This window comes from Pelodiscus sinensis, chromosome 3 (genome assembly GCF_052426305.1).
Source record: "Pelodiscus sinensis isolate ZL-2025 chromosome 3, ASM5242630v1, whole genome shotgun sequence".
Taxonomy (NCBI): Eukaryota; Metazoa; Chordata; order Testudines; family Trionychidae; genus Pelodiscus; species Pelodiscus sinensis.
In genome coordinates this window covers 115496760-115516796 of record NC_143054.1, presented here as the reverse complement: position 1 = coordinate 115516796, position 20037 = coordinate 115496760, and the positions used below count along the sequence as shown (strand labels likewise).

The window sequence follows — 20037 nt, the reverse complement described above, 5'->3', positions numbered from 1 at the left end:
TTGCTATATTGCTAATGGAAATAACTATAGGGGAAATTTTATCGGCTGTAAGCCATTAATTCCTTGCATGCTTGTGCCACTTGGAGTGTTTGATGCTAAGTGCTACAAATTAAGCTCATAAGTTTTTATACTTCAAGACCATAGGCACAAAAATAGAGGCAAGGTGAAGCCCTTTAAAAGGGTAGGACTAATATATGCTTATCAGTGGCACTAGAAGAGTGTAGTCAGATGACAAACTCTTTCTCACTGACTAGAAAGCAATTAATACCTCCCTTTGAGGGAGAGGCGTATGCAATGGAGAGTTAACATTGTTGAAAAGTACTTGTTAGCTCAGTTTAAGGTAAAAGCTTTTCCATTTGGCTTCTGAATATATTCCCTGAACTCAGTCAGGACAACCAAACCCCAAGGGTGACAGCCAGCTTTGGCAAGTTCTGTTACTGTACCTGTTATCAGATCTCCTTGTCGGGGTTTGGCCCAGTCCACAATGACAAAGGAGTGGCAGCCTTCCACTGCCACCACTGTGATATTGTGAGGGACTGTCTGGGGACGCTGCTCTTCCCCTTTTAGATGATAGGGTATGATTTCATCCAGGCTTTCCACTTGGAAGTGCTCCAATGCTTCTGTCAAGGAACATGGGGCTGCAGGATCTTTACTGAGATAAGTCACATATGGAGCTGGAAGAGACAGTGATAAGCAGCATTTATTTAACATTTTGTACAGACAGCAGATTACTACAGCAAAAGACAATTTCCTGTAGATAAAAGCACAATCTTAATTTTCTTATTATATTCCTTACAGCCAGCTGAAATGGGGGCACTTACAGAAATGGCCACATTTCATTTTTTTTAAATAAAATAAATTAGACATTCATTTCCTGACCTTCCAGCTTGTACATCTTGTATATTTTCCTACCATTCCAATGACGCTTTCAAATCTTTAAACTGTCTGGAAACTTCTTGGAGCACTATTACGCCTCATATAAATAAAATGCCATGGAAACCATTAAGCATGACAAACATTCAGTGGGACTTACATTACTCTAAGGATTTTGATAGATGGGGAATAACGAGGCCTAGTGCATTTCAGTATGTGTTACAAAGGCCTAGTAGGGTAGCTCCTGATTAACCCAATGTTGTTGCTCTAAAATGAAGGCATAGGGCCTGTCTTTGGTGGCCAAAGTCGGGGAAAGGCAATGGAGTGGATGGGTGGATCCACAGAGCAGAGGCGGGGTCCTTCCTATTTCATAACCTCCCTATTTTGGGTTTGGAGCTCCTCTAGCTGCCCTAGACTGTCCCTCTCCACAAGTGGCAGAGATAGCCTTCTGATTCAATGTGTACTCTGATGGCAACAAGAATTCCGACCCCCCCCACCCTCCCCAACCCAGGGAGCGATGTTTCAGTACCTGGACCTGGGTGCTCAGAGCAAGGAAAGGCCCCACCATTAGTGATGCCAGATGGCTTAACCAAAAATACCGAACACCTCCTCCCCCCCCGCCCCCCCGCACCCCCCCCCCCCAACCAACCACACTGGGAAAAAATTCTGTTGAGAAAAAGAAGGGGGGAAGACCAAAGTTGAGAAAGAAAAAAAAGGGACCCACAACAGCAGTTATTAATCCAAAAAAAATTTTTTTAAATAACAAAAATCAGCATGGCTTTTTTGCCAGCGGCCATTTTGTTTTTCTGTTCCAGCTACAAGACAAGTCCCGGGCTGGGCCCAGTTGCTGAGTGTGTCGTAGGGTTGCCAGGTGTCCGGTATTTTCGCCTCCTGGCAGGAAAAAAAACATCAGAAAATACCGGACATTTTAGGTGTCCAATATAGTCTGAACTTTTTTACCGGACAAGAGGCGAAAATACCAGACTGTCCGGGTCAATACTGGACACCTGGCAACCCTACCCACCATGTGTCCAGCACCATTCCCCTCATCTCCTGGCTACCTGGAGATACACAGGAGTATTACCGCCTCTGGTAGATTTTGCCTCTTGGGCTTCCGTAGTAGTGTGAAGTTCTGAGATCATCACACGATGTGGATGGGAGCAGCGTCACCATGGTGCTGGTCCAAGGCTACGGAGCCCCACACCATTTCTCGTGCAAAGGAGTGAGCACAGCTTCTCCCCAGCAGCATGTCTTTTCACCCTCTGCTTCATGATTTCTGTCAGTGCAACTGAACCTTTGAACCCTGGCGAAAGTTGCCCCTGCCTCCCCCTTGCATTTTTAGGGCCAGATCCTCAACTGATATAAATCAGCATAGCCCCATCGACTATGGGACTACACCAATTTACACCAGGTGAGGAGCATGCCCTAGAAATGCAGCCAGCCCCATTTTGGCTGTCTTCTGAATGGATGGCCTTTCTCTGTATTCTTCCCTTTCTTACATACCCCACAGCCAGGTTCTTGTTCTGAAAACAGCACTAAAAATTTGCCTAAGGAATGTAGAATACTGATCATTTCACAAGAGCAAATGGGACAAATGTCCAGTTTTGCCCAAAAAGAGAGGACTTCTGGGACAGAGCTTAAAAAGATGACTGTCCCAGCCAAAACAGGAGATGGGGTCACCCTGTGAATGTATCTAGTGAATGTAGTTTTAGTAACAGAATTTTGCGGGTTTTAGCTCATGTCAGAGCCATTGTTTCAGAAACAGCACACCCTAGTACAGTGAAAGCTCTGTTATCCTGCACTCTGTTAACCAGAAAACTTTGTTAACTGGCATTGCTCCCATCCACAATACCATGGCATCTTGCAGCATGTGCACCTGACTCCTGCCAGTCTAGCCGGCCATTATGGGGCTTCTGACATGAGTAAGCAATGCTGGCTGTCATCAGTAGGAACCTCTTTCCCCCTCAGCTGGCCTTGAGCTGCTGGGAGCCAGATCTGCCAGTAGATGGTGGAGGCAGAACAATACCAGCACATTCAATTAACCGACAACCTCCATTGCCCATGAGTGCCAGATAAAGCTTTCACTGTACTAGCATAAGCAATTATTTGTCTCCATATGGTAGTGAGCTCTACTAGGGAGAGGAGCTAAAGATCATGGAAATAAATTACTGATATTTAGCACTGAAACCAATGTAGCATGGTTCTCCCTCAATATGGTATTCAATACTGAGAATTGCTAAACCCCTAATTCTCTATTTTATCTATGGAAATGTTCAGGTATTGGTTTAATAACCAGCAACTTTTACACGTATGCTTTATAGCTACAAGAACTGTACTTATAGGTCAATAAATGTCTAAATGGTAATTTTATTACATTAAAGGTCACTGTCATGGGGCAGTTGGACTGTTAACAGGAATCAGGGTCCAGCCTGCCCATGAAAGCCCTCTGAAGACCCACCTGGGACTAATCAGTTGCCCCAGGAAGCTGTTTAATTGTCAATTGAAGAGTACCTGAAACCATACCACAAAGTTAGCTAAGCTTCAGAGAGCTAGAGAGAGTACTCCCAAGGGGAAAAGGCCTCTGAGGGGAGAAAGAGCCTCCCCAGGGAAAGACCAAGTGTAGCTCCAGAAAAGGAACTTGGAGTGCTCTGGAGAAAGACAGTTCCTTGGGTGAAAGTTACCAGAGACAGATGAGAGCAGGAACCACAGACCATTCTTGAGGTGAAGAGAACACAGCCATCCTGCAAGAAGGAATTGCAGGCTGCTCTTCAAGGGAAGAGAGCAGCAGCAACTTAGAAGGCCTGGCTCCAAGGGATGGGCTGGTCTACAATGCCCCATGGCTAAAGAAGCAAGAAATCAGATGAACTCACCCTGAAACTGACGATTTCCTGTGGGATACTTATGTTTTGCTTATGTTTATACTAATCCTTGTTGTTAATAAAGGAAGCCCTGCGAAGCAGGTGTTCTTTCACACACAGAAGGTCTGTTCTCAACTTATCTATATCCAGACTGGGAGAAACTAAGGGAGAGTTCACCTGAGGTGTCACACCTGACCCCTAGAGAGCATACAGCCAGAAACAGAATGTCCACAGTCACTTTAACATTTAAAGAAAGTGTTAGTTCTAATCCTCATCTTTGGAAATGTTTATTCAGTTAAAACAATACAATTCCCTGGGAGGATAATATTTTCTTCTTTCCCCCCTAGTGCCCTGAATTACCGGTATTCATAAAAAAAAATGTTTTTAGTTTATCTTATTAGGTTTTACATATCACAGGGAGTCTGCCCAGAGCTTGTTATCTACTTAATTTTAGCCATCATAAGCCTTTCTAATATAAATAGAAAGATCACTGAAAGGATGGTAACATCCTGTCAGGTTTTGACAGAGAGGAGCTGAAGCCTCATTTGAAAAGTTTTGGTTTATGTGAAAAGTATTTTACTCCCAAAATCATGGTAAATTAGAGTTCAGTCTTCAGCTGCTCCAGAGTTCGACACAGCTCATAAGTAGGCTGGGGGGTGGGTGGGATGGCATGAATTAAGAGTAACTCTTAGCCACCTTTCCTGCTCCCCCAGTCCTGTAGCTGTGCTGAACCTCAGTGCAATTTATATCAATCTTTAACATTTCCCCAGGGGTCACTATATTAAGGAGAATGGCTGGAATGTACTACTCTCTGGCCCTTGAAACACCCGGACACCCCCCCCCCCCAAGACTTTGACAAGGTCTCAGGCCAACATTCTCAGAAAGTATAAATAATAGTAGCTACAGTGAAGTAAATGAAGCTCTGCTGATTTACACCAGCTGAGGATGTGGCCTGTGCCTGGAGATCCAAACTTTTTGGCTTTGCTCCATCTCTTATTGTTTCTTTCTACAATTACTTAATAAAGCAAGAGATTTATGAACATGTAAAATATATCAGCACTCAGTTATCCAAAGGGTTCCAATTTTAGATAAATGGAACAAAGTCTTCTCTGCTTTCTCATACATTCTGAATGAAATATCCCAGCGAGACAAATTCTCTTCTGAGATTTATCAGTGTACAATGCCACTGATATGAATGGAGTTATTCTGGGATAACAGAAGAACTGTGCCCTGGTGTCCCATCTGGGGATTTGTCAACAAGGAGAGTTGCAAGTGTTTTACTAAATGTCTGAATTTAAACAAATTTAGTTTAACTGGAGAAAGTCCCAGAATAGACACTCTCAGGATATGTCCACAGTTACACTATTACAGCAGCACAGTTGTACTGCTGTAGTACTTTAGTGTAGACAATCACTGCAGTGATAGAAGGGGTTCTTCCATCAAGACAGTTAATCCTTCTCCCTAAGAGGTAGTAGCTAAGTCAACAGAAGAATGCTTCCAATGACATAGCGCTGTCTACCTCAGGGCTTACGTTAACTTAACAATGTTGTTCAGCGGTTTTCACACCCCTTGACTTAAGTTGGATTGACTTAAACTTTTTAAGCGTAGTGGTGGTTAAATCAGTGGGGAACAGATTTAAGGTAGACTGAAGTACAGCCCTCTTAAATTGAAAGAGTATGTACACAGGGGTTTGGTCTGGTTTAACATGTGCCTGAGATCAAGATACAGCTTCAGGCGCTACTCCTTCTGTAACTTGTGATATTCTCTCAAAGAACTGTACAGTACCAAGAACATTTGTGACTTATTAGCCAGATTTGTGCAGTCTTCTCACCCAATGTTATGATGCAGTTAGACTATTCATCTTATTTAGCAAAAATATAAACTGAGCTCACCAATAAATCGTTTCTTCCCGGCTAAGTCAAATTCTGACATAGGATCGGAGCCAGCAACACTGATCTCTGGATAGTCCATGTCAGGCACTGCTTCTATAGTAGTAGAAGTAGCAGCAGCAGTAGTAGTGGTGACCACAGTGGTAGTTGGAGGCAAAGTGCTTTCAAAAAACTCGTAGTCTTTAGAAGACACAAAGAAGAGTTGAAAACATTAGCTTGCTCTACCGTTCAACTGGCTTACACTTGCCAGGGAATTTGTAGCTTCCCACATTGCTAACTATAACAAGAAAACTAACGCAACATTCTCCAGGAGATTTCACATCACAGAGGTCACACAGTCCTTATCGATTTAAAAATCGGAGGAGAGCATGCTTTGGCTCTTCTTCCCAGGGCTTGCAGCAAACTAAATAAAACAAAGATAGGCTTTGCACCAAAATAAAGGTCAGGAAAACCTTCATTTTCTTCACTTCACTTTATAAAAGTAATAGCACAAGAAGGGATTTAAGTTTTAAAAAAAAAATAAGGGAAGAAGCGAGTCCATTCTCTCAAGCAATCAACATGCATTTTTAAAAATGTGTATGTTAATAATACAAGTCATCCACAGAACTCAATCCCTTTCAAGTTAACTGCAGAACTACCACTGATTTTAATGGACAACTTAATGATATTAAACAGAATAAGATATGCATATGCTTCAGATATAATAAACATATGAACCAGTTTATGGGGGAACATAATACTTTTGCAAGAAGGGAGTAGGGAAATATTAGAAAATAATCAAGTAAATAGGAAAAGAAAAAAGCTTTAACTTGAAATCCAGATTGGCAGAAATTCAAAGAGAAGGCTGACTCACTGTACTTATTTGACACCAAGGGTCTTATTCACAGGAGAGTTGTGCTTCCATTTCAGAAAGGCTTAATCTAATGTCTAATCTACTCAAAGTGGTTCTTATATAATGATATTTACCATGTTATCAGAATGCCTCCAAATCATAAATCATATACGTTAATCACTCTCTCCATCCCCTCCAATTAGCAGCCATGAGAATTGATTATATGTCGCCTTTCAGGGGTAAGGAGCAAGAAATAAGGAACTGCAGATGGTCATGAGCTGAATTTATTGCTGACTTATCTCTCATGCAAACTCATCAGGTAACACTTACCATGATAAACTAACATTTGTATGGCAAGATACTGAGGCCAGCTCCTCAACTGCTGGGAAGGAGACAGTAAGGTTCCCTCTAAGCTGTGTAGCCATGCAGCTGCCTAATAAGCCCTGTGCAGGTTCAGGGCTGTCACACGTAGAGCTGCAGTAATGGAGGGAGAATCTCCTCTCCCCCAGCTGTGGCAGCTCCCTGTTGCTGGGGCCAATGGAACTGCTGAGAGGGAGCATGAAGAAAGATGCACCCCTCCAGTCCTAGGGCCAGATTTAAAAAGTGGCTTTAGGGGCTGCAGAATTTTATTAGAATAGAGTCATAAATACTGCCACAAAAAGTTAATGCTAAGAGCTTTGGGTTTAACTAAGGTCTAGGTCAGGGTGAGCAATCATTTTTGACCAGGGACCACTCCAAAATTTTTTAAAGTGGCTCGGGGCTGCCCTGGAAAGGACGGGGCCTCAGACAGAAGGGGTGGGGCCAGGACACTTCCATGCTTCCCCGCCCACAGATTCTGATTTGTCCGTGGGTGGGGGAAGCACGTGAAGTCTTTGCCCCCGCTCCCTCCCAAAGAGAACTGCCAGCTGTTCTGAACAGCTGGTGGTTCCCCCTAGGTGGCCGCGCCTCTAGTGGTGAGAGGAGACTTCACATGCTTCACCCCACAGCCTGTGACGGGGGATCCATCCCCTGCACTACTGGCAGTCTGCCATCTGGGCACAGACGCAGCCACTACGCCGAGTGGCGGGCGTGGGGACGCTGCGCAGGTGTGTCGGCACACGAGCCCGAACCCGTGGGCCTTAGGACCCGAGGACGCCCAGCCAGTGCCGACACTGGGGTGCGCTGTGACGCCGCGCCAGAGGACAAAAGGGAGGAGGGAGAAGGGGAGGGAGAGCAGGAGCTGGCTTGCTCTCAACCCCACAGGCACCGAGCGACTGGGAGGAGCACCGAAGGCCCCAGCGAAATGCCCAGCCATCGACCCGGGAGCGGAGTGACCCGTCAGAGGCCAGCGCGAGCCCCAGCGGGATGGGCGGCGCGGGAGCTGGCTGGATGCCGAGAAATCCACCGCACCCAGGACCGGGGTAGGTGAAAGAGGTGGAACCCGGAAGGAGAGTGGAAAGGAGAAGTGAGGGAGAGACTAAAAAGGGAACAGGAGCAAAGGGGGGAGGCCTTAAGGGTGGAGCCCACCTGACCACTCCCTTTGTTACATGGTCAATCAGGACCTGGGGACAGGGGGAGCACATGAAGTCTGCCCCTGCCCTGCAAGGTTACACTGCAGTTAAGAGTCACTACCAACTGAGCAGCAGCTGGCAGGTGACTCTAAGGGCTGAGCCCCTTGCAGAGCGGAAGGAGATTTCGTGCTCCCCCCATCCCACAGGTCAATCAGGGCTTGGGGATAAGGAGAGCGCACAAAGTCTCCTCCCGTCCTGCCCCCAACTTGCAAAGAGCGCATGGCCCTGATTGACTGCGGCAGGGGAGTAGCAGGACCTCTACAGGCCAGATCAATCTGCTTGGTGGGCTGGATCTGGCCTGCAGAGATCCTTTTGCCCACCCCTGGTCCAAGTTAATGTATGGGGAGGGTAAGCAAATATATGAGAATTGTAAGAGGCACAGCTGCAGAAGTCAGTTAAGACAGAAAATTATTGGCATTTCTAGCAATAGGATGGTCCATGAGAATACTGATAAATTAAATATTGGCAATTGAGGTTTCCTCTTCAGCAGAAGTTGTAGATTTATTATATCTTAGAGCCATGGATGATGCACTGGGATAACTCTATAAAGTGTCTATCTCTCTGCCTATTTTTTCCTTGTTATATGCATCTTAGTTGGAATACCTTGTGAGCTCTGCAGATTACTCTTTCAAGGTGTATTTGATCTTGGTCACGGTGTGCACATTTATATTCTAAATATACAATAGGTGTAAAAAGGATGAATGCAGAAAATATTTGCAGTGCTGCAGAGAGCCAGGAAATCTGTAGCATTACTACTACTACTTCCTATTTGAAAATAATTCAGTAACTTTGCTGATGTTTGGTTATGGCTGGATTCTGTAACAGGAAAGAGAAGGGCAGGATTGAAGCCGTGTCACTTTGAAAAAATGCCCTTTTTTTGGTTATAAGCAGGCAACTTCTAAAATAACAGCAATTTAAGTTCTCTCTGGGCCACATTCTCCACATGAATGGGGTAGGCTTAGAAGCCAACTACTTCTGTTCTTCACAACCACCACACGACAACTATGAAACCCAGTGGAATGGCTCCAGCTTAAGCAGCTGGTGATAGCCTGCTTAAATTCCCATCCAATATAATGAGGAGTTATTCTTTACAATGCGCACGCACGCACCCACACACGCACCCATTTGCAAAGGACCTTCCTAATCAACCAGTACCTTCATCATAGATCACATATGCCTCTGGAGTTGCTGTCACTTCCACATCCATCCCTGAGAATGTATCTATTGACGAAGAAAGAAAAGATAACACAATGATTAAATTATATTTGCCCCTCGCAATTACCCTCTGAACAAATTTTTAAAGGAAAGTTGAAAGCCATTTAATCCAATGAGACAATAGCAGCAATGCTTCTAGATCCCATGATAATGGGTGCACTATGGTGATCTAGAGTAGATGAACAGAAGCACAAGCTAGCCAGGAGTCACAATGTTGCGTCTTGCAGAACTGCAGTACAAACTACCCAGGTAACTCATCCTCCAGGAATTCTGCCCTGGCTCACGGGATTCTTGGAGCAAATGATGCTTTGCTTAGCATCCCAGTGACAGTCAGATCAGGATTTGACCCTTTTTGTGGTTTCATGGCAAGAACCTATGACATTTATGTGCAAGGATGGGTGCAGCAGCTCAGATAAAACAGTGAACTTCCACTCAAAATGTTTGAGGTGCAAGACAATTTGAGGGATTATCCCTGTGCATAGCAGACTCCCTACCTCCTGTATAAGTCACTTCAGGTTCCCTGCACATGATGCATTCTCTACTGGATTAGTTGCTATCTTGTGAGTGGGGGGAGGGGCGGGTCTAGCAGTCAGAAAATGTATTTTGCAGTGCCTGTGGCTCAGGGAAACCACAGAGCACACAAGACCTAGACTAGCCATCCACAGGGTGGCGGCAGGCAAACTTGTCGAGCCCATCGGCAAGGTGCGGACAGAGAGAAATGGGGGGGGGGGTTAAACAGCTCTCCACTCCTGGAAGGAGTGGAGCTGGGGTTAACCTCCTTGCCCCACCAGCTCTTCAATGCTATCTGGTGCGCACCACACAGGACTCCAGTAGAAATTTAAAGGGCCCAAGGCTCCAGCTGCTGCCACTCCCACAGTAGCAGAAGTAGGGGCTGGGAGACCTAGGCCCTTTTGAGTTGCTGGGCCCCAAAGCAGCTGCCTATTTTGCCCCTTTTCCCCCGTCAGAGGGCATGGCCATCCAGAACAGTACTGAGAAAATAGGAGCATCCCAATGGATTCCATTACATTTAGGGCTATGCTAAAAGCCACAAAAAATGAGGAGTTGAGCTTCAGGAGGAAAATGCGGTTGGGATGAAGGAAATGGGATGTATGTGGTACAGGTGCATCTACACTGCAGGGCTTAACTCAAAATAAGCTATGCAAAGTGAGCTACGTCAATTGCGTATCTTATTTCAAAATAGTTTATTTCAAAATAGGGAGCATCTACACAGCACTTATTTCGAAATAGAGCACCCTTCCTCTGACTTCCCTTATTCCTCATACAATGAGGGATACAGGAGTCCAAGTAAGACGTCCTCCAGCTTGACAGTATTTTGACACTATTTCAAAATAACTGCCTGCTGTGTAGACATGGACTAAGTTATTTTAGAATAGCGCTAGTTATTTCGAAATAGTGTTGCAGTGTAGACATACTCTATATGAATAAGGGCAGGAGGAAGACATCAGAAGGTTCAGATATGTACCTGAATTTTGAGAGACTTGCCTTTTGAAGTCTTTTTCTCACATCTGCAATACTGAGCGTAGGACTCAATCCCAAACTATCTGGGCTCTCATAGGCAAGGTCACCAATTATAATGGCCCCAATGACTGCCATAAATGGCTACTGATTTAAGCTACATTTTCCATAACATTTTAACAGCTCAGGCCCACAATCACTTTGACGTTCTTTACCATTATGCTTGGGAACAATGAAAACCATTATTTGCCTTTCCAAAGAAATCCAATGCCAAAATGCCTCATTCCAAGTAACATTATGCAAGGCTGGTTATATATGTTATACTATAGGTTTTATATTAAAGAGTGAGTGAGTGTGTGTGTGCGTGTGCGCGCATGCATGTACACAAAACACATGTGGGGGCACATACATACTTGTACATATGCATGAACACACTATCCAGTATAAATTATTGCATACATCAATATAAATTATATTCACCTTTCCACCTAATTGACACATTTCATATTTTCACGCTGTTATGTACTTTTATTTAGAAAGTAACCTTCTCACAGTAGCACTTAAGATAAGAAAATTGAATTATATTACAGTATTAACATGTGTGTTGAAACAAATCAATTTGCAGTGTTAAAGAATTAAAAATAAAAATCTGTACCATATTAGCACATTTCATTTATTTTTATTAGAGAATCAACAACAAACATATAAACTTTCATTCTCTGATTCTTCCTATTACAGTCAGACAAGAAAAAACCTAGCTTGTAAAATACAGCATTAATTTTTGTGCCAAAATAAATTTTGAAAATACAGGAAATTGGCTAATTCTTGTCAGACGTTAACAAAGCAAAATTCTGACATTTTCTCATGGTAAACTTCTGCTGCTGACCGACAGGCAATCATACAAAGCAGTGAATGTCTACTGGCCAACTACCAGGCAAGCATGAGACCAAGTGTGTCTTTTGATGAAGCTAGCAACTAGCTGGTATGGATCACTTGTTTCAACATACACACTCTTGTTCGAATACCACCAGATAAATTATTGAGTATTAGATATACAGGAAGCTTTGAAAGTGTTAATGGGTTTCACTTCTTAATGGTTCCCAGCTTAACTACATCTTGTCAAGGCAACAGCCCGATTATATAGAAATATTGTATTTTCTTGTGCGTTTCATCAAGTTCTCCAGTGTACAGGGTTGTATTTCCCTCAGCAACAGCTATGGCATGAAAATTGCCTAGTTGTTACAAAAGAAAAAAAAAGAAAAAAAAATTCTTCCATAACCATCTGTTTTCGATGTTTTATATTTCTTTTGACAGTAGTTCCTCAGTTAGACCCTTTTACGTTGACCATAGCTCCTTCGGCTTCCTGGCGATGTTTACTTCGGCCTGCTAACACGCAAGAATTACAATCTTCTTTGTCTTCACAAATTTTTCTACATTCACCATATGTCAGCCAACATGTTAAAAAACGAAACAAAACAAAATCAACCTACTACCTTTTTTCCCTGAGTCCAAGCACATCCAGGGTTGAATCATCTGGGAAGTTTCACTAACAAACTCATGCTTGGGCCGCCAAACACTTCTCTGGCTGTTAAATGTTACTGAATCGAGTAATGATGACAGTAAATTATGCTGAGACAAGCAAGAATGCTGCCAAAAATTTAACAGACTTTGCCAAAGAATTAGTATAACATGTGATGGCATTTTCGGCACTTAAAGTCCCAGTGTGTTGGGAAGCCAAATAATGATGGAGACAATATCAGGCTCTGGAAGAATAACTGTTTTACTAAAGACCCAGACAGAGGAGATAGATACTGCAAAAACACCATTCAGAAACATGCAGGACTTAGCAGCAGCAAAGGTTTAGGGCATGTTGGTAGCCCTTAAACTGGTTATCCTTCAATTGTAACATAGCAGTTGTTAAATAGGCACCATAGAAGAGCTTTCATCTCAAGGATGTTGTTCGCTGATACAGGACAGGCTGTTTTATTGCATGTGTAAAATATTGGACTAGGCAACCAAGCTGAGGTTATAGAAATGTTATGGAGAGAGAAGCAAACATTTATTCCCTATGGAAATCTTCAAAACTCCGAAGTGGGGATTGATATTTCTCAAACTAAGTCAATGTGTCTGTTACAGAATCCAGGAAGAGTCCTGTCCTTTCACACTTCCAGTCTGATGAATTGGCAAAGAAGTTCTTGACATGCAGAACGTTTAAAAAGAGACAGCTGGTTTTTCTGCAACATGCAGCAAGACTCTCTAAAGAACTGGGCTGCTCCATAGATGATACAATGCCTCTTTTGCAAAGAAAGAAACGTGGGCCAGAACTTCTGGCAAACTGGACACTGGAAAAGAAAAAAATATTAGTGTGTAAAAGGTTCTTTAAACATGACAAAAATCAGCCAATGCCTTTATTAAAAATAACACTTGAAATATTTTTAGGCCCAGATTTTGAAAACTTTGATGAGATTCAAGGCAGCTTTGCTCCATGAACAGTCCCACCAAAGTCAACATGTCGACTTGTAGAATAAGCTACTGGCTAATATAAAGGGAATTGGAATTAGGTCCTCATTTATTTTCATGAAGATACTATTATGTATCCTCAATATGCAATCAGCAGTATTGTCAAAAATAGCTGTTCTGTTGCTTTTAAAGAGGTCCATATATCTCTGACTCACATGAGAAGAAGAAGAAAGGTCAAGTTGTTAGAGTCCTAACCTAGCACTTGGAAATCTGAAGTCACTATTTCTGCCACAGACCCTCTTGGTGCCTTAGGTAAGTTACTTAGCCTCTCTCTGCCCCCGTTTCCCATCTGTAAAAGAGGGATAACAACCATGTGAGGTAGGAATTAAGAGGACAAGTATATTAAAATACTGTATGGTGCTCAACTTCTCTAGTACTGGGGACAGTATACACATAGGACTTGTCTTCACTCTGTGAAGATTGATGCTGCCACGATCAATCTTCCAGAGTTTGAAAAGGGTCTCAGTTAATTTTTCTTAAACCGGATCTCTACCAAAACCACCTGCTGCCATAACAAAAGTGAGAAAAGCCCAGGAAAAATCCTGAAGTACATTGGATTACTTCATTATCTTTTTATTCCCTTCTTGTAAGTGCCAAAAAAGCAGTTGGCCTGAGTTAGCAGTAATAATATTAAAACAATAGAGATAATATCTCTCTTCGCCTCAGGCCCTTATAAAAAACAGCTGTAAAATATAATTATAGTCAAAACTAGTTACCAATACTGTAAAACAAAGCATTTTGATGACAGCATGAAGACGCACTAGGAGCAATGAAAAGGGAATAAATGGCCACTGAAGAGCTCTTTTCTAGAAATAGCTAACAGAAAAGAAAGATATGGAGGAAATTTTGAGGCTACAGGTGAAGTCTAGAGGTTTTCTTAGCATGAATTTGGTATGGTTGCATCACTCACCAGTGGTAAAGTCACAAGAGAGTTATGAATGACAATAACAAATGCCACATGAGTCTCATGTGCTTGGGATGTCGCAAATATGTCTTAAACCTCCTTACAGGCACAGGGGCCTGCACTAATGCATATGTTTGCAGGCTTGGGGCCTCAAAGAGTTTGAGTATTTTACTGGTACAGGTTGAACCTCTCTAGTCCAGCACTCTCTGGTCTGGCAACATGGTCTGGCATGGTTTTAGTTAGCAGAATGTCCACTTCCCATGGAAAAACTTAAAAAACAGTGAATAGGCCTATAGCACCTTAGAGACTAACAAAAAAACGTAGATGGTATCGTGACCTTTCATGGGCACCACCCACTTCATCTGAAGAAGTGGGCTGTGCCCACAAAAGCTCATGATACCATCTACATTTTGGTTAGTCTCTACGGTGCTGCAGGACTATTCGCTGTTTTTTCAGTTACAGACTAACATGGCTACCTCTCTGAACCATTTTACAAGGGTGTGCCCAAGTTTACTGCAGTTCCATAAAATTTGTTTACAGCCACCAACCCAGGCACTCATTGTTCTGTGCTGTTATTTAGCTCTGATTTACCCCTAAATGTTTTCTAAGAACACAGTAAGCAGTGAAATTGTTGATAAGGCTGCTGGACCATATTGACCTCCCTTGGTTTGTCAAATTCTCTGGTTTGGCACCAATCAGATTCTGAGGGTGTCAGACTAGAGAGGTTCAACCTGTATTTTTATACATTATATCATAAACATCTACTTGTGTTTCCATTATCAAGAGTCAAACTACACAGACCTCAGACAAAACTGGGTGGGGTTGCGACTTCTTTGGAGGATAGAGACATAATTCAAAATGACCTTAGCAAGTTAGAGAAATGGTCAGAGGTAAACAGGATGAGGTTTAATAAAGAGAAATGCAAAGCTCCACTTAGGAAGGAACAATCAGTTCCATACATACAAATGGGAAGCGACTGTCTAGGAAGGAGCATGGCGGAAAGAGATCTAGGGGTCATAGTGGACCACAAGTTGAATATGAGTCAACAGTGTGATGCTGTTGCAAAAAAAAGCAAATATGATTCTAGGTTGTATCAACAGGTGTGTTGTAAGCAAAACTCGTGAAGTCATTCTGCCGCTCTACTCTGCACTAGTTAGGCCTCAGCTGGAGTACTGTGTCCAGTTCTGGGCGCCACATTTCAAGAAAGATGTGGAGAAATTGGAAAGGGTACAGAGAAGAGCGACAAGAATTATTAAAGGTTTAGAGAACATGACCTATGAAGCCAGGCTTCATGAACTGGGCTTGTTTAGTTTGGAAAAAAGAAGATTAAGGGGGGACATGATAGCAGTTTTCAAATATCTAAAAGGGTGTCACATGGAGGAAGGAGAAAATTTGTTCCTCTTGGTTTCTGAGGACAGGACAAGGAGTAATGGGCTTAAAGTGCAGCAGGGGAGGTTTAGATTGGACATTAGGAAAAGATTCCTAACTGTCAGGGTGGTCAAATATTGGAATAAATTGCCAAGGGAGGTGGTGGAATCTCCCTCTCTGGAGATATTTAAGAACAGGTTGGATAGACATCTGTCAGGGATGGTGTAGACGGAGCTTGGTCCTGCCTTGAGGGCGGGGGGCTGGACTCGATGACCTCTTGAGGTCCCTTCCAGTCCTATTATTCTATGATTCTATGAAGAGAAAGTCTTAACTTGAAAAAGTGTAGAACCCTCTAAAATTGATTCCAAATAGCTTTTCCATATATTATAAAGTCATGAGTTTAAAAGGTTTTGTCCTATGAGAGAGAAGAAGGATGCCCAGTGAGCAGGGTGCTAGCCTTGTTACTTGGGAAACACATGTTCACTTCTCTGCTATGCCACAGGGTGTGTGTGACCGTGGTAGTGTCTCTTAGGCTATTTCTACATGGCACAATTCATCTAATTGACTGGTACATGGATAGCCTAACCTGCTCATCAAAGCATTACCCGTGTTACTGAACCCTGGATTCCTTCCCAATCAACTGTGAAGAACTGAAACGCATTGGGAGGAAGAGGGAAATGTGGAAAGGACATTGAGGAACCATCAGCACTTGAGTGATTTTGCCTGCATCCTCCTGGCAGAGTGGGTGTTTTCCAGCCTGAGTTGAAGCAAATCCCTGGCTCTTACCTATAGCCAGCCAGCATGGGCTTCAATCACTTGCAAGCCCAGGTCAGAGGCTTTTTTGCATGGATAGTAGAAGGGTTAAGGCTAAAACCCAGGTCAAAGCCTGGATTAACAATGCAGTGGAGATATAGCCTAAGTCTCTCTACTGGAAAGCTGTACATCTCACATCCTGTTTCCCACCTTTATGGATTGTGAGATATCGAGCCTCAGATCTGTCACTGGTCCAAGACTGAATGCTGTGCATCTTGGGTCTCAGGCCAGTAACCAGGAGATAGAAGGAGACTTCCTTTTTGTTCAGTCTTGATTTCAAACAAACTGGCAGTTGTTTTTAGAAGCTGCTCAGTTAGTGATATTAGAATGGGAGGCAGGGAGATGGACTGATTGGCAGAGAGCAAGTGAGGCAGTCAAAGAGGTATGTCTTTGCATTTTTTTCACATGGGTAGCCACATCACACCCAAGTGATATTCTTAAAGACACATTTAATAGTTTCAGCTGGGATTTTCAAAGCAGTTCAAGGAAGTTAGGTACCTAAGTACAATTGAAATTCAAAACTGTGCTCAAGACGGCACAGCTGGAACACTGCAGTTATCGCTAGATCCTCATTCTAAATACAGGGAGCACAGCAAATGACATAGGTGCTGCAAATCCCAATAAATGCAGTCAGTGGTAAGATTAAGAGCACACACAGAAAAATCTTACCTATGTGATTGCCTAACAGACATTATATTTAATAGCCCTTTGTCTCGTTGCGTCTCTCTACTCAACACATACACATAAACAGTTGCATACATAGTCAAAAAGAACATAATACCAATATAAATAGTAGCAATTCTGACTATATAAGGTAACAAAGTCTCTCAGACATATTACTCACCCAGAACAGCTGATTGAGGAATCACCAGTCTTCTGCCCAGAGCAGTTTTGGAGAAGATGTATGCGTCCATTTCTCAAAGTCATTGTCAGCTCTCCATACCTCTTCTTTCAGTCCTGTCTGTGCTTTCTAAATTGACAGTGTGGCTCCCCAGATACCATTTACATTGTCTGGTTCTAAATCTAGATTGAGACATCTATAAATGATGAGCTATAGGGCAATTCAAAAGGCACTGCCTGGCCCAGTTTTTCAATATAAGGAGCTGTTTGGGGATGCTGTTTTCAAATGATGAGTGGGTTGAATTTAGACCTGGCATATGCAAGTTCAACAAAACTGACTTTGGTGAATTTGTTCTTGCTTACTTCGGATCTAAATGTGGCAGTGTCATAAGTTTGTATGGCTAAAACAGAAATAGAATGACATGCAAGGTCACTGCTTTATATTCAGTGTAGGAAAGGAAGTTCTGTTTGGCCCTCTACCTTATTCACATAGAGCCAGACTCGGCTTTCCCCAACTCCTAGAAGTGACATATTTTTCTTGCGTGACAATCTCTATCTGCTCCTTGTATATCTTCCAGTTAAATCTTCCTACTTTACTGATAAAAACAAGTTTTTACTATGGTTAGAACACAGCAGAGGTGACACAGCTATAGTGAGTGAGACTGTTTCTATCTCTGTTTACAACCCACACATATTCAAAAAATGACAAAAGATAGCATGCAAGAATTAACAGCTATGCGAGTGTTGCCTAGTGGATAGAGCTTTAGATTGGGATCCAGAAGATTTGTGTTCTATTTCTAGTTCTGACACTGACATGTGAGGTAACCTTAGCAAATCAGGTCAGCTTTCTGTGCCTCAATCTCCCCACCTGTAAAATGGTGATATGGATACTGAACTCTTTTGTAAATCACTTTGAAATCCCTGGCTGCAAAGTTCTATATAAGAGCTTGATATATCAGAAATGAGTCAATCAGTCAAGCTCCCCTCAGATAGGTAAAATTTGGGTCAAGATTTGCACTTTGCAGCTAAGATCCATGTCTGTTATTTACAGATGGACCCCATCAGCCTGAAATCATTAAAGCAATCTGACAGAAACTGAAGTCAATGGAGTTACACTGATTTACACCAGCTGTGAATCTGACCCACTGATTTTATGATCTAGAAGAGGGGTGAGCAATAGTTTTTGATGGGGAGGGGGGCATTCTAAAAATCTGTAAAATAGTAAAGGGCTGCATTCTTCCATGATATTAATGGAGGTGGTGTGGGATGGAGGTTGGGTGCAGAAGGGAGCTTGGGGTAAGTGATTAGGGTGCAGTTTTGGAGGGTAAGGGGAAGAAGGGAGTTTGGGTGAAGGTGCTCTTGAATGATGCAGTTGTTTGATCAGAAGCCAGCATCCTAAGATGATGGCCAGCAGAGTGACTATTTAGTTACCATGCCACATGGCCATCTTGAAAAAGGGGCAGCTACATAGAACTAAATCAAGGCGGTGATCCAAAGCCCAATAAGTCAATGGGCTCAGGCCCTAGTAGCTACCTGATCATAAGTATTTGCTCTTATTAGTCTCAGGAATGGTTTGTGACGTGACAAAGTCTTGGAGATCCTTTTAAAAGCATGTATTGTTCCAGACCCCCGTGAAAAACTGAAACATGGCCACCTGACAAAGGCAAGAGGAAACATCTTGAGTTCTCTCTTCCATGATCAACTGTCGCTGGCAGAAGAGCTCTTTTAAAAAAACAAGTTTTCATTTTACATGTTTGTAACTGTGCTGTACAGCCACACATACCATGACTCAGGGATATGAGGTTACCGGGATGCCAACTGGCAGAGGGTACAAGGATTACATTGGATTTTACAGGGATCACCTAGATCAGATCTATCCATCATAGTTCCCTGAAAGATGGTGTGGGATATGTCTACCAAAAGCCACTGGTCATCACAATCATTGCAATATTGGTGTAAGGACAATATTTAAGGAGTAATGTACCTATACCAAAAGTATGTTATTAAGGTCTTGGTGTTAAGGCAGGTCACCAGGTGGTGACCTAATTTGGAAATATTTTTTTCAAGCAGGAGGTAGCAGACACCTATTTCCCCATCTGGTTATATGCATACTGTGTATTGTATGCCTCACAACATAGGCCTATTTGCCTACTTAGCCAGGGCTAAATAAAAGATGGCAAAAATCTACCAAAAAGAAGTCTCCAAAATGAAAAATGACAGGAGAAGGGGGTGTTATGCTTATAAACAAAAAAATAAATAATTGTTTTGGCATGTCTTGAATTCTGTGTTTTCTTGCACCCGTTTGCATAGGAGGCAAGTTAATAGGATGTGCTCACAGGAAAGGAGGGCCAAAGCCTGGCTCTAAAACTCTGTAAGAATTTTGGGTGAGCAATACTCTACTAGGCTGGAGAGTATCTTATTAAGGGTAGGCTGTAAAATACATATAAAATAATAGCATAACACGCAAACATTTGTTTTCAGTAATTCTACTTGCAACAGTTTAAGTCTGTGCTATGTCACATATATATCTTTGATTTCACTATAAAAATACCTCAGTGCTATGTGTTAAGCTGACTGATAATCAGGGGTGGGACTCGTAGGCTAGGGCTGGTATTTCTCTGGAAGCAGCAAATCTGCACACGCTATGAGTGTCCAATGGACCAAGAGCTGGACACTCCAGGAACACACCTGGCTGGTTCAAGAGCTGGCATAGAGAACGAGTGGGGAGACCTGAGGGGCCTATAGGGAATTGTGTTGCCCATGGCCAGAGGAGTTGGGGAACAGACCCATGGCAGGTACACACAAGACTGTGTCACACTACGGGCAAATGGTAGCTCGATACTTCACAACCATGGTTACTCAGGAAACATCATACCTACTATTTGTATTCATATTACTG

The 20037-nt window shown here is 42.8% G+C and overlaps 1 protein-coding gene and 1 long non-coding RNA gene across 3 annotated transcripts in view; both read right to left on the bottom strand.

Annotated features, from left to right (window-relative positions):
- FNDC1 (fibronectin type III domain containing 1) overlaps positions 1–20037 on the bottom strand; it is a 130536-nt gene that overhangs the window by 30449 nt on the left and 80050 nt on the right. For both annotated transcript variants that reach the window (XM_075924558.2, XM_075924559.2), the window contains exons 12-14: positions 9158–9223; positions 5624–5800; positions 444–674 (exon numbers count right to left, since the gene is read on the bottom strand). In XM_075924558.2, the coding sequence (XP_075780673.2) occupies positions 444–674; positions 5624–5800; positions 9158–9223 (474 nt within the window). The remainder of the gene's footprint in view (positions 1–443; positions 675–5623; positions 5801–9157; positions 9224–20037) is intronic.
- On the bottom strand, positions 11357–20035 carry LOC142827934 (uncharacterized). The gene is made up of 2 exons (XR_012902740.2): positions 17143–20035; positions 11357–13035 (listed from the first exon to the last, which is right to left on the bottom strand). It is a non-coding gene; the product is annotated as an uncharacterized LOC142827934 (long non-coding RNA).